Genomic DNA, 14,047 nt, shown 5'->3' on the forward strand with positions numbered 1-14,047 from the left:
CTCTTAAATGTCAGCTGTGCCTCAGTGCTACCTGCCACCATCTCAGCACAACCCCAGCCCGGCACGAGGTAGAAAAGGCCATTCATCAGCTGAAGAATAACAAGGCAACAGGAGCAGATGGAATTCCGGCCAAAGCCGGAAGAATGGCGGAGAAGCACTTTTGTCACGAATACATGACCTAAATTCTCTTATCTGGAAGGAGGAGAGCATGCCAGGAGATCTCAGGGACGCAGTAATCGTGACCGCCTTCAAAATACGGGACAAGTCCTATTGCAGCAACTGCAGAGGAATCTCCCTGCTGTCGGCCACTGGGATAGAATCCTCCTCAACGGTCTTCTCTCTGTGGCTGAAGAGCTCCTCCTGGAGTCACAATACGGATTCCGTCCACTGAGGGGTACAACGGACATGATCTTCACCACACGACAACTACAAGAGAAATGCAGGGAACAGCACCAACCCTTGTACCTGGCCTTCTTTGACCTCACAAAGGCCTTTGACACTGTCAACCATGAGGGACTATGGAGCGTCCTCCTCCGTTTCGGCTGCCCTCAAAAGTTTGTCACCATCCTCCGCCTGCTCCACGATGACATGCAGGCCATGATCCTGACCAATGGATCCTCCACAGACCCAATCCACATCCGGACCGGGTTCAAGCAGGGCTGCGTCAGCGCACCAACACTCTTCTCGATCTTCCTTACTGCAATGCTACATCTCACCCTCAACAGGCTCCCCGCTGGAGTGGAGCTAAATTACAGGGCAAACGGGAATCTGTTCAACCTCCGCCGCCTCCAGGCCAGATCCAAGGTCGTCCCATCCTCCGTCATCGAACTACAGTACGCGGATGACGCTTGTATCGGCGCACACTCGGAGGCCGAACTTCAAGCCATCGTCAACACTTTCACCGAGGGGTACGAGAGCATGGGCCTTACTCTAAACATCCGTAAGACAAAGGTCCTCTATCAACCTGATCCCGCCGCACAGCAGTTACCCCCGGTCATCAAAATCCACAACGAGGTCTTAGACAATGTAGACCATTTTCCATATCTCGGGAGCCTACTGTCAGCAAGAACAAACATTGATGACAAGGTCTAACACTGGCTTCAGTGTGCCAGCTCAGCCTTCGGTCACCTGAGGAAGAGAGTGCTTGAAGACCAGGACCTCAAACCCGGCACCAAGCTCATGGTCTACAGCCCTCCTATATGGCTCAGAGATGTGGACTATATACAACAGACACCTCAAAGCGCTGGAGAAGTACCACCAGCGCTGCCTCCACAAGATCCTGTAAATCTACTGGGAGGATAGACGCACCAATGTCGACGTTCTCACTCAGGCCAAGATCCCCAGTATCGAAGCACTGATCACGCTCAATCAGCTCCGTTGGGCGGACCACACGTCCACAAGCCCGACACGAGACTCCCAAAGCAAGCGCTCTACGCTGAACTCCTACACGGCAAGCGAGCTCCAGGTGAGCAGAGGAAACGCTTCAAGGACACCCTCAAAGCCTCCTTGACAAAGTGCAACATCCCCACCGACTCCTGGGAATCCCTGGCCCAAGATCGCCCAAGATGGGAGGGCGCTGAGCACCTCGAGTCCCATCGCTGAGAACAAGCAGAAACCAAGCGTAAACAGCGGAAGGGGCGTGTGTCAACCCAGGTTCCCCGACCTCCCTTTCCTTCAACTGTGACAGAGACTGTAGGTCTCGCATTGGACTGTTCAGTCACCTGAGAACTCACTTTTAGAGTGGAAGCAAGTCATCCTCGACTCCGAGAGACTGCGTATGATGATGATGATGGTGATGATGATGATGGGTAGCACACTCGCTTCTGAGTCAGAAGGTTGTGGGTTCAAGTCCCACTACAGGGATTTAAGCACATAAATCTAGATTCACACTCCAGTGCAGTGCTGAGGGAGTGCCGCACTGTCGGAGGTGCCGTCTTTGGGTGAGACGTTAAACCGAGGTCCCATCTGCCCTCTCAGGTGGACGTAAAAGATCCCACAGCCACTATTTCGAAGAAGAGCAGAGGAGTTATCCCCGGTGTCCTGGCCAATATTTATCCCTCAATCAACATCACTAAAACAGATTATCTGGTCATTATCACATTGCTGTTTGTGGGAGCTTGATCATCATCATAGGCAGTCCCTCAGAATCGAGGAAGACTTGCTTCCACTCTTAACATGAGTCCTTAGGTGGCTGAACAGTCCAATACGAGAGCCACAGTCCCTGTCACAGGTGGGACAGATAGTCGTTGAGGGAAAGGGAGGGTGGGACTGGTTTGCCACACGCTCTTTCCGCTGCCTGCGCTTGATTTCTGCATGCTCTCAGCGATGAGACTCGAGGCGCTCAGCTCCCTCCATGCACTTCCTCCACTTAAGGCGGTCTTTGGCTAGGGACTCCCAGGTGTCAGTGGGGATGTCGCACTTTATCAGGGAGGCTTTGAGGGTGTCCTTGTAACGTTTCCTCTGCCCACCTTTGGCTCGTTTGCCGTGAAGAAGTTCCGAGTAGAGCGCTTGCTTTGGGAGTCTCGTGTCTGGCATGTGGACATTGTGGCCTGCCAAGCGGAGCTGGTCGAGTGTGGTCAGTGCTTCAATGCTGGGGATGTTGGCCGGGTCGAGGACGCATACGTTGATGCATCTGTCCTCCATGGGGATTTGTAGGATCTTGCGGAGACATCGTTGGTGGTATTTCTCCAGCGACTTGAGGTGTCTGCTGTACATGGTCCAAGTCTCTGAGCCATACAGGAGGGCGGGTATTACTACAGCCCTGTAGACCATGAGCTTGGTGGTAGATTCGAGGGCCTGGTCTTCAAACACTCTTTTCCTCAGGTAGCCGAAAGCTGCATTGGCGCACTGGAGGTGGTGTTGAATCTCGCCATCAATATCTGCTTCTGTTGATAAGAGGCTCCTGAGATATGGGAGCTTGATGTATGCATGTTGGCTGCTGTGTTTCCTACATTACAACAGTGACTACACTCCAAAAGTACTTCATTGGCTGTAAAGCGTTTTGAGACGTCCGGTGCTTGTGAAAGTCGCTATATAACTTTCTTTGTTTTATAAAATATAAACAGAAAATGCTGGAAATCTCAGCAGGTCAGGCAGCATCTGTGGAGAGAGAAACAGAGTTAACGTTTCAGGTCGATGACCCTTCGTCAGAAATAGAAAAGGTTAGAGATATAACACGTTCTTAGCAAGTAAAGAGGCTGGGAAAGGGGGAGGGGGAGAAAGAACAAAAGGGAAGGTTTGTGATAGGGTGGAAGGCAGGCGAGATTAGAGAGTCAAAAAGGATGATGGTGCGAGGCGAAACGAGATGGTAATGGAGCAAGTAAGGAACCAAAAGGTGGATCCAGCAGAGCTCTAACTGGGAATGACAGAATCATCAGCAACAATTGCTGTCTGAAAAAATGGGGGCAGAGGTTATGATCTGAAATTGTTGAACCCAATGTTGAGTCCGGTTGGCTGTAAAATGCCTAATCGAAAGATGAGGTGCTGTTCCTCGAGCTTGTGTTGAGCTTCATTGGAACAGTGTAGGAGGCCGAGGACGGAGAGGTCAGAGTGGGAATGGAGCGGGGAATTAAAGTGACAGGCGACCGGAAGCTCGGGGTCACCCTTATGGACTGAACGGAGGTGCTCCACAAAGCGGTCGCCCAATCTGCGTTTGGTCTCCCCAATGTAGAGGAGACCACATCGTGAGCAGCGAATACAGTATACTAAATTGCAAGAAGTACAAGTAAATCGCTGTTTCTCCTAGAAGGACCGATTGTGGCCCTGGATGGTGGGAAGGAAGGAGGTAAAAGTGCAGGGGTTGCATCTCCTGTGCTTGCACGGGAAGGGGAGGGGGTGTTGGGAGTGATGGAGGAGTGGACCAGGGTGTGGCGGAAGGAATGGTCCCTTTGGAATGCTGAAAGGGGAAGGGAAGGGAGGATGTGCCAGAATCAATCTAACGAACCTTTGTTGCACCCCTTCTAAGGCAAATAGATGCTTCCTTAGGTAAGGAGACCAAAACTGTACACGTTACTCCAGGTGTGGCCTCATATCATTGACTTCGTTTTGAAGAGCATTTATTTTGCTATTCACTGACAAAACACTTTGGCCACATTGCTTGGCTCCTATCTCCACAATCTCCTCTGGCCCTATATCTCCCTCACCAAACACTTGCTTCTTCTGACTCTTGCCTTTTGTAAGTTCCCTCACTCCTTTTGCCGCACCATTGATGCAGAAACTGGGTTCCCACTCCCAGAAATTGCCTGCCGAAACCCAGCTGCCACGATCTCCCTCCCCTCCTTGAAAAAAGATATTGGGCAGGACAGTAGAAGAACATACTGACGCGGTGAGCTGCAGAGGTGGGAGGAGGCTCGTGTGGAACATAAACACCGGCACGGACCTTTTGGGGGCGAAAGGCGATAGGCAGTCCCTCGGAATCGAGGAAGACTTGCTTCAACTCTTAGAATGAGTCCTTATGTGGCTGAACAGTCCAATACGAGAACCACAGTCCCTGTCACAGGTGGGGCAGATAGTCATTGAGGAAAGGGTGGGTGGGACAGGTTTGCCGCATGCTCCTTCCACTGCCTGCGTTTGATTTCTGCATGCTCTCGGCGACGAGACTCGAGGTGCTCAGCGCCCTCCCGGATGCACTTCCTCCACTTAAGGCAGTCTCTGGCCAGGGTCTCCCAGGTGCCGGTGGGGATGTTGCACTTTATCAGGGAGGCTTTGAGGGTGTCCTTGTAACGTTTCCTCTGCCCACCTTTGGCTCATTTGCCGTGAAGGAGCTCCGAGTAGAGTACTGTATCCATGCTGTAAATAACATGTCGTTCAATGTAGTGGTTTATCAACTTTAGGTGGTGTTGGCCTGGATACGAACAGACGAAGAATGACGGACAGGTAAAGACCATTTGGTCCATCGAGCCTGTCCCACACAATTGCGATACCTTGTGTATCACAACATATACACTCCACCCCACCCCAAACTGTGAGGTCCCCTGGGAGAGGCAAAAAATGGGAAAAATTCCTGCCTTTTCAAATGGAACCACCTAAATAAACAGAAAAGGCTGCAAATAGACGGCAGATAAATCAGCATCTGAAAGGGGCAAAGTAGTTTGATAGTTTGCGTTGAGGTTCTTTATGAGAACTCATTAATAATCTGACAGTCACCAATCTCAGCCATTACAGCTCTTTAGAATGGGCAAGCTGTTTAGCAGTTGAAGCATCCATTTAATCACAGTGTAAGTCAGAGTGCTGAAGCAGTGTGGAGCACACCAGGCCCTCGGGCCTGCAAGTTCACCATGACAACGGTGGCAATTTGCTTCTGGTTTAATCACTCCGAAGCGATCTTGTCAAGGAGCTGGTGAGCTTCAGCTCGTTGAGCGCGATAGATTATCTGCTAGTTTCCTCTGATTTAATCTCTTACTGATACGGCCATACTGTCGGCTTCTCCTGTGAAGATCATGTACTGGCAGTTGAACATCGCTGTGCTCGCTGGGAGTTGGAGCTCCTCCTCCTTCCCCCACCCTTTCCGCTCTCGTTCTCAACACTCAATTACTCGTCCCTATGACTGTGACTTTAAAAATGTTAAAACTATGTTATTTTGAAAATGGTGTTTTTCGGTGCGAGTGCCCACTCGACAGCTCCCCTGCTGTCTCGGTGGGGAACTGCGCCACCTGCCGTGGTACCTGTACTACGCCCTGAACTCCTGGCTGGCCTCTCACATTCTACCCTACGTAAACTAGAGGTGATCCAAAGCCCAGCTGCCCGTGTCCTAACTCGCACCAAGTCCCACTCATCCATCACCCTTGTGCTCACCAACCTACATTGGCTCGCGGTTAAACAATGGCTCGATTTCAAAATTCACATCCTTATTTTCAAATCCCTCCATGGCCTCACCCCTGCCTATCTCTGTAATCTCCTCCAGCCCCAGAACCCCCCCAAGATATCCACGCTCCTCTAATTCTGCCCTCTTGAGCATCCCTGATTATAATCGCTCAACCAGTGGTGGCCGTTCCTTCAGCTGCCTGGGCCCCAAGCTCTGGAACTCCCTCCCCAAACCTCTCCTCCCTCTCTACCTCTCTTTCCTCCTTCAAGACGCTCCTTAAAACATACCTCTTTGACCAAGCTTTTGGTCACGCCTTAATATCTCCTTATGTGGCTCGGTATCAAATTGTTTGTCTCATAATACTCCTGTGAAACGCCTTGGGACATTTCACTACGTTAAAGGCGCTATATAAATATAAGTTATTGTGTTGTTGTTGAGCTTGCATTTTGAAACCGCCTTTCATGCCGTGGATGTGCCGAAGTGATTCACAGCCAATGATGTATTTTTAGAGTAATGTAGGAAAGGCAGCAACCAATTTACACACAGCAAGGTCTCACAAAACAGCAATAAGATAATGGGGCAGACAATATGTATTTAGTGATGTTGGTTGAGAGATAAATATTGGCCAGGACACCGGGGAGAACTCCCCTGCTCTCCTACCAGATCTGTTTGCGTCCACCTGAGAGGGCAGACGGGGCCTCGGGAGACAAAAGACGGCACCTCCGGCAGTGCATCACCCCCTCAGTGCAGCATCAGCTGGGATTTTGAGCTCAAGTCTCTGGCTTGAAGCACACAAACGTCTGACCCAGAGGCGAGAGCACTGCCCCCTGAGCCGCAGCTGGCATAGACGCGTGGACATTGCTATTTTGGCTGTTCTTTGGCCAGCTTTGCTTTCGCTGTACTTGTCAGGAAATGCTTCAGGAATTGAAACAATTCTGAAAAATACCATGAAGTTGGCGCTTTCCTCCAGCGTGCATTTTTTTTTTTAAAACAGTGAGCAAATTGCAGTCTTGCTCTGTCTGTGTCAGCTGTGGCTCAGTGGATAGCACTCTTGCCTCTGAGTCAGAAGGTCATGGGTTCAAGTCCCACTCTTGGCTCTGTAATCCAGTGCAGTACTGACTTTTTGATGAGATGTTAAACCAAGGATCCTGTCTGCCCTCTCAGGTGGATGTCAAAAGATCCTTTTGAAGAAAAGGAGAGAAGTTCTCTGTAATGTATTTGCTTCAGGGGTTCTTTCTTAAGAATTCATCGTAACACATTAAGAACTGGTTGGTTTATTAACAAAAGGTTTAAAAATCACACTACACATTACCAGTTCATCCACCGGGCTCACAACCACCTGCCTCATCGTGAAACCCCATCGAACCCAACTGGCTGGGGTTTTATTGAGTCTTGGAAACATCACATGCCTGGCTAAGCCACTCACAACTCAACAGCTCTACAACTATTTTAAAGTAACATTAATACAACTGCCCCCTTATTAAAGGGACACTAGAACCAACAAATTAACAAATGAAACTTTTTGAAACTACGGTCAAATTAAAATTTGGTTGCCGGAGGTGATGATGCTCTCCAGTCCCTCCGGTGCCCACCTCTCGCGGAAGGCCGCGAGCGTACCGGTGGACACCGCGTGCTCCATCTCCAGGGACACCCTGGCGTGAATGTACACGCGGAAGAGAGGCAGGCAGTCGGGCTGAACGACTCAATAGCTCTACAAACCTGTGAACATACTCGCAGGAGCATACATTACATTCTCCCTAGTGTCCTGGCCAATACTTATCCTTCAGCCAGTTAAAAAAAATAATGATTATGTGGCCATTATCACAATGCGGACACTCCAGTTCAGTACTGAGGGAGTGCTGCACTGTCAGAGGCGCCGTCTTTCTCTGAAACCTCTCAGGCGCATGTAAAAAAAAAAATCCCACAGCACTTCTCAAAGAAGCTAGTGTCTTGACCAATATTTTCCATTAACCAACATGACTAAAAAAAACAGATTATCTGGTCATTGTCTCATTGGTGTTTGTAGATCTGGGAGGGCGCTGAGCACCTCGAGTCTCGTCACCGAGAGCGTGCAGAAAACAAGCGCAGGCAGCGGAAGGAGCGTACGGCAAACCAGACTCCCCACCCACCCTTTCCTTCAACCACTGTCTGTCCCACCTGTGACAGAGACTGTAATTCCAGTATTGTTCAGTCACCTGAGAACTCACTTTTGGAGTGGAAGCAAATCTTCCTCAATTCCGAGGGACTGCCTATGATGATGATGATGATGATGGTGGTGTTTGTGGGAGCTTGCTGTGCTCAAATTGGTTGCCGCGTTTCCTACATTACAAATGTGACATAGAAACATAGAAAATAGGAGCAGCAGTAGGCCATTCGGCCCCTCAAGTCTGCACCGCCATTCAATATGATCATGGCTGATCCTCTATCCTAACACCATATTCCCGCTTTTTCCTCATACCCCTTGATACCTTTTGTTTCTAGAAATCTATCTATCTCCCTCTTAAATATATTCAGTGACTTGGCCTCCACAGCCTTCTGTGGTAGAGAATTCCACAGGTTCACCACCCTCTGAGTGAAAACATTTCTCCTCACCTCGGTCCTAAATTTCCTACCCCGTATCCTGAGACTGTGACCCCTTGTTCTAGACTTCCCAGCCCGGGGAAACATCCTCCCCGCATCCAGTCTATCCAACCCCGTCAGAATTTTATACGTTTCAATGAGATCCCCTCTCATTCTTCTAAACTCTAGTGAATACATGCCTAGTCGACCCAATCTCTCCTCACATGACAGTCCTGCCATCCCAGGAATCAGTCTGGTGACTGCACTTGAAATCATAGGCAGACCCTCGGAATCGAGGAAGACTTGCTTCCACTCCTGAAGTGAGTTCTTTGGTGGCTGAACAGTCCAATATGAGTACCACAGTCCCTGTCACTGGTGGGACAGCCAGTCGTTGAGGGAAAGGGAGGGTGGGACAGGTTTGCCGCACGCTCTTTCCGCTGCCTGAGCTTGATTTCTGCATGCTCTCGCTGACGAGACCCGAGGCGCTCAGCGCCCTCCCGGATGCACTTCCTCCACTTAGGGCGGTCTTTGGCCAGGGACTCCCAGGTGTCAGTGGGGGTGTTGCACTTTATCAGGGAGGCTTTGAGGGTGTCCTTGTAGCATTTCCTCTGCCCACCTTTGGCTCGTTTGCCGTGAAGGAGCTGTGTTACATAAAATAGGGCTACTGATCTACAACAGTGAGCTATTGATCCGAGAGCTGCACTTGAAAAGTATTTCATTGGCTGTAAAGCGCTTTGGGACGTCCTGAGGGTCGTAAAAAGGCGCTATATAAATGCGAGTCTTTTTCCCCTGGTGCCTGTGTTCAGTGCCTTGTGCCACGGCTGAGTTACTTAGTCGCCCGTTTTGTTTCTCTTCCAGGTTTCGGGATGACCACGCCGGCGACCGTGGGCGGGAAGATCTTCCTGATATTCTACGGCCTCGTCGGGTGCGCGGCGACCATCCTCTTCTTCAACCTGTTCCTGGAGCGGCTGATCACCGTCCTGGCCTACATCCTGAAGACCTGCCACGAGCGGCAGCTGAGGCGCAGCGGGGTGCTGCCCCACGAGAACTGCCGGGACCCCGGCAACACGGGCGAGGTGGACAGCCTGGCCGGCTGGAAGCCCTCCGTCTACTACGTCATGCTGATCCTGGGTGTGGCCGCCGTGGCCATCTCTTGCTGCGCCTCGGCCATGTACACCCCCGTCGAGGGCTGGACCTATCTGGACTCCATCTACTTTTGCTTTGTGGCTTTTAGCACCATCGGCTTTGGCGACCTGGTGAGCAGCCAAAACATGAGGTACGACTGCCAGGGTTTCTATCGGCTCGGCAACTTTCTGTTCATCCTGATGGGGGTGTGTTGTATTTATTCTCTGTTTAACGTTATATCCATTGTCATAAAGCAGTTCCTCAACTGGAGCCTGAAGCGGTTGGAGTGCAGGTGCTGCCGCAGGTGCCAACGGGCACTGTTCGGGCCGGGCAGGAACGCCGTGGTGCCAGGCGTGACCCGCCCCCGGCGGAAGATCTCCATCGAGACCGACGGCTTTAACGAGAGCGAGGCAGCGGGGGACGGGCGCCGGCTGTCCGGCGAGATGATCTCCATGAGGGACTTCTTGGCCGCCAACAAGGTTTCGCTGGCCATCATGCAGAAGCAGCTGTCGGAGGCGGCCAACGGCCACTCCAGGGCCGGCGGCCCGGCCTCGCGGCACAACGGCTTCTCCGGCGGAGTGGGGGCCCTGGCCATCATGAACAATCGGCTGGCGGAAACCAGCGTGGACCGATGACCGCTCGGCGCGGGGGGCGGGGAGACAGGGGGACGCACACCCACGTCAACCCCCAACTCTCAATTACGCCTTAAATGACTGCTGTGCTTTTTATATGAAAAGAAACATTAAATATTGCTGGACGATTCTGTTTGACGAGGTTAACTTTGGTCTTTCCTTCCCCATCCCCGCACCTGAACTTTGACCCAGGACTGGCGAGGCACGTTTCGAAGGAGGGTGGGGGGTGGGGGGGGGAGCGGCGGGGGAGGGGTAGCAGTTGTGAAGGGGGGGTGGAAGGGGTAGCCGTTGCTCAGGCAACCGGCTGCAGAACACCTGGGAAGTCCCTGGCCAAAGACCGCCCTTAGTGGAGGAAGTGCATCCGGGAGGACGCTGAGCACCTCGAGTCTCGTCGCCGAGAGCATGCAGAAAACAAGTGCAGGCAGCGGAAGGAGCATGCGGCAAACCTGTCCCACCCACCCCTTCCCTCAACGACTGTCTGTCCCACCTGTGACAGAGTCTGTAATTCCCGTATTGGACTGTTCAGCCACCTCAGAACTCACTTTTAGAGTGGAAGCAAGTCTTCCTCGATTCCGAGGGACGGCCTATGATGATGATGATGGTGTGGGGATGAGTATTCCTCCCCATCCCCACACCTGAACTTTGACCTAGGACTGGCGAGGCATGTCGCGAAGGGGGGAAGGCCGGTGGGAGGGCCGGGGGGGGTGGGGGGGGGAAGGGTAGCTGTTGCTCGGGCAACGGGTTGCAGAATCCCAGAGCCGATGATATGTAACGCTCCCGCTGATGGACCTCCTGACGCGAGGGGAGGGTTCTCCTTGAAGGACTCTTCAGTGAGTGTACCAACTGCCCGCTCTCCTACTGAGCTACGCAGACCGGAAGGTTCCGAGGATCGATGCCCAGCTCTGTGCTGAGGTGGGTTCGGCATCTTCTCGGGTCAGTCAGTCCCAGTTCCCAGTAGCTCTTTGCTGAGCCCTGCTGCAGGATGGGCGTGGGTGCGTAAGAACTAGGAGCAGGCCCCTCGAGCCTGCTCCGCCATTCAATAAGATCATGGCCGATCATTGACCCCCAACTCCGCTCTCCCGCCCAATCTCCATATCCCTTGCTTCCCCTAGAGTCCAAAAATCTATCGATCCCCACCTTGAATACATTCAGAGACTCAGCATCTGGGGCAGAGAATTCCAAAGATTCACAACCCTCTGAGTGAAGAAATTCCTCTTCATCTCAGTCTTGCATACCCAAACCCTTATCCTGAGACTGTACCCCCTGGTTCTAGATACTCCATCCAGGGGGAAACAACCTCTCAGCATCTACCCTGTCAATCCCCCTCAGAATCTTGTATGTTTCAATGAGATCACCTCTCATTCTTCTAAACACCAGAGAGTATAGGCCCATTGTACACAATCTCTCATCATAGGACAGCCCTCCCAAATCAGGACTCATGAGATTGACTTCTGGGTGATCGGACCATCGAGCGTGCCAATCGATCTGCTCTCGCTGGATTGAAGCCTCCCAACATCGGGCCAACATGCCGACCAGCAAGGTATGAGCAGGGGGTTATGGGGTGGAGGGGGGAGAGAGGGTTGCCAGCTCTGGTTGGACATATTGCGGAAGGTTCCATCACATGATCGACTGGCTGAAATTGTCCCGCCCCCACTATCCCACCATTGGTCACCCAACATGTCCACGCTCGCGGCCACCTTCCTACAGCCAATCGGAAATCGAGCAAATTCTTCATTACCCACTTGGATGATTCTTGTTGGTCAGTCAAGTGTGCATGTGCGTGTGTGCATACATGTGTACACGTGTGAGTATGTGCATGCATGTGTGCATGCAGGCGTGTGTGCATGTGTGTGTTGTACATGCATGTGTGCACACACGTGTGTGTGCGCGTGCATGCATGTGTGTGCATGTGTGTACATGTATGTGCGTGTGTGCGTGCATGCATGTGTGTGCATGTGTGTACACGTGTGCATGCATGTCCATGTGCATGTGTGTATGTGTGGATGTTCGGTGAGGTTAGGACCAAGCCGGCTCTGGACAACCCTCCCAGCAAAAAGACAGCACCTTCAGGAGAGCGTGGGGAGAAAATATACAGGTCTTTTCCTAACTATTGGATTCTCTTGAAGGAGCGGGAATAGTTTGAAGACAGTTCACTCAACTTCGTGGTGATGGATTTTCATAGCAAAGAAAGACTTGCATTTCTATAGCACCTTTCACGTCCTCAAGCCATCCCAAAGTGCTTTACAGCCAATGAAGTATTTTTGAAATGTAGTTATTGTTGTAATGTAGGGAATGCAACAGCCAATTTGTGCACAGCAAGCTCCCACAAACAGCATAAAAACAGAAGAAATAGGAGCAGGAGTAGGCCATACGGTCCCTCGAACCTGCTCTACCAGTCAATACAATCATGGCTGATCTGATCATGGACTCAGGTCCACTTCCCTGCCCACTCCCCATAACCCCTTATCCTCTTATTGTTTAAGAAACTGTCTATTTCTGTCTTAAATGTATTCCCTGTCCCAGTTTCCACAGCTCTCTGAGGCAGCGAATTCCACAGATTTACAACCCTCTGAGAGAAGAAATTTCTCCTCATCTCAGTTTTAAATGGGTGGCCCCTTATTCTAAGATCATGTCCTCTAGTTCTAGTCTCCCCCATCAGTGGAAACATCCTCTCTGCATCCACCTTGTCAAGCCCCCTCATAATCTTATACGTTTCGAAAAGATCATATCTCATTCTTCTGAATTCCAATGAGTAGAGGCCCAACCTCCTCAACCTTTCTTCATAAGACAACCCTCTCATCTCCGGAATCAACCTAGTGAACCTTCTCTGAACTGCCTCCAAACCAAGTATATCCTTTCGTAAATATGGAAACCAAAACTGCACGCAGTATTCCTGGTGTGGCCTCACCAATACCTTGTACAACTGTAGCAAGACTTCCCTGCTTTTATACTCCATTCCCTTTGCGATAAAGGTCAAGATACCATTGTCCTTCCTGATCACTTGCTGTAGCTGCACACTATCCTTTTGTGTTTCTTGCGCAAGTACCCCCAGGTCCCGCTGTACTGCAGCACTTTGCAATTTCTCTCCATTTAAATAATAACCTGCTCTTTGATTTTTTTCTACCAAAGTGCATGACCTCACACTTCCAACATTATACTCCATCTGCCAATTTTTTGCCCACTCACTTAACCTGTCTATGCTCTTTTGCAGATTTTTTGTGTCCTCCTCACACATTGCTTTTCCTCCCATCTTTGTATCGTCAGCAAACTTGGCTACGCTATACTCAGTCCCTTCTTCCAAGTCCTTAATATAGATTGTAAATAGTTGGGGTCCCAGCACTGATCCCTGCAGCACCTCACTAGTTACTGATTGCCATCCCGAGAATGAACCATTTATCCCGACTCTCTGTTTTCTGTTTGTTAGCCAATCCTCTATCCATGCTAATATATTATCCCCAATCCCGTGAACTTTTATCTTGTGCAGTATCCTTTTATGTGGCACCTTGTCAAATGCCTTCTGGAAGTCCAAATACACACATCCACCGGTTCCCCTTTATCCACCCTGCTCGTTACATCCTCAAAGAATTCCAGCAAATTTGTCAAACATGACTTCCCCTGCATAAATCCATGCTGACTCTGCCTGACCGAATTTTGCTTTTCCAAATGTCCTACTACTGCTTCTTTAATAATGGACTCCAACATTTTCCCAACCACAGATGTTAGGCTAACTGGTCTATAGTTTCCTGCTTTTTGTCTGTCTCCTTTGTTAAATAGGGGCATTACATTTGCAGTTTTCCAATCTGCTGGGATCTCCCCAGAATCCAGGGAATTTTGGTAAATTACAACCAATGCATCCACAATCCCTGCCACTACTTCTCTTAAGACCCTAGGATGCAAGCCATCAGGTCCACGGGATTTATCTGCCTTT

General features: G+C 50.7%; 1 protein-coding gene across 1 annotated transcript in view; it reads left to right on the forward strand.

The window, feature by feature from the left end:
• kcnk13a (potassium channel, subfamily K, member 13a) overlaps nucleotides 1-10,130 on the forward strand; it is a 75,929-nt gene extending 65,799 nt beyond the window's left edge. Inside the window, 1 exon segment of the mRNA XM_070877944.1 lies at nucleotides 9,221-10,130. Coding sequence (XP_070734045.1) covers nucleotides 9,221-10,122 — 902 coding nt within the window. The 3' untranslated portion in view covers nucleotides 10,123-10,130.
• The last annotated feature ends 3,917 nt before the right edge of the window (nucleotides 10,131-14,047 follow it).

The sequence above is a fragment of the Pristiophorus japonicus genome, chromosome 4, assembly GCF_044704955.1.
Source record: "Pristiophorus japonicus isolate sPriJap1 chromosome 4, sPriJap1.hap1, whole genome shotgun sequence".
Classification (NCBI taxonomy): Eukaryota; Metazoa; Chordata; class Chondrichthyes; family Pristiophoridae; genus Pristiophorus; species Pristiophorus japonicus.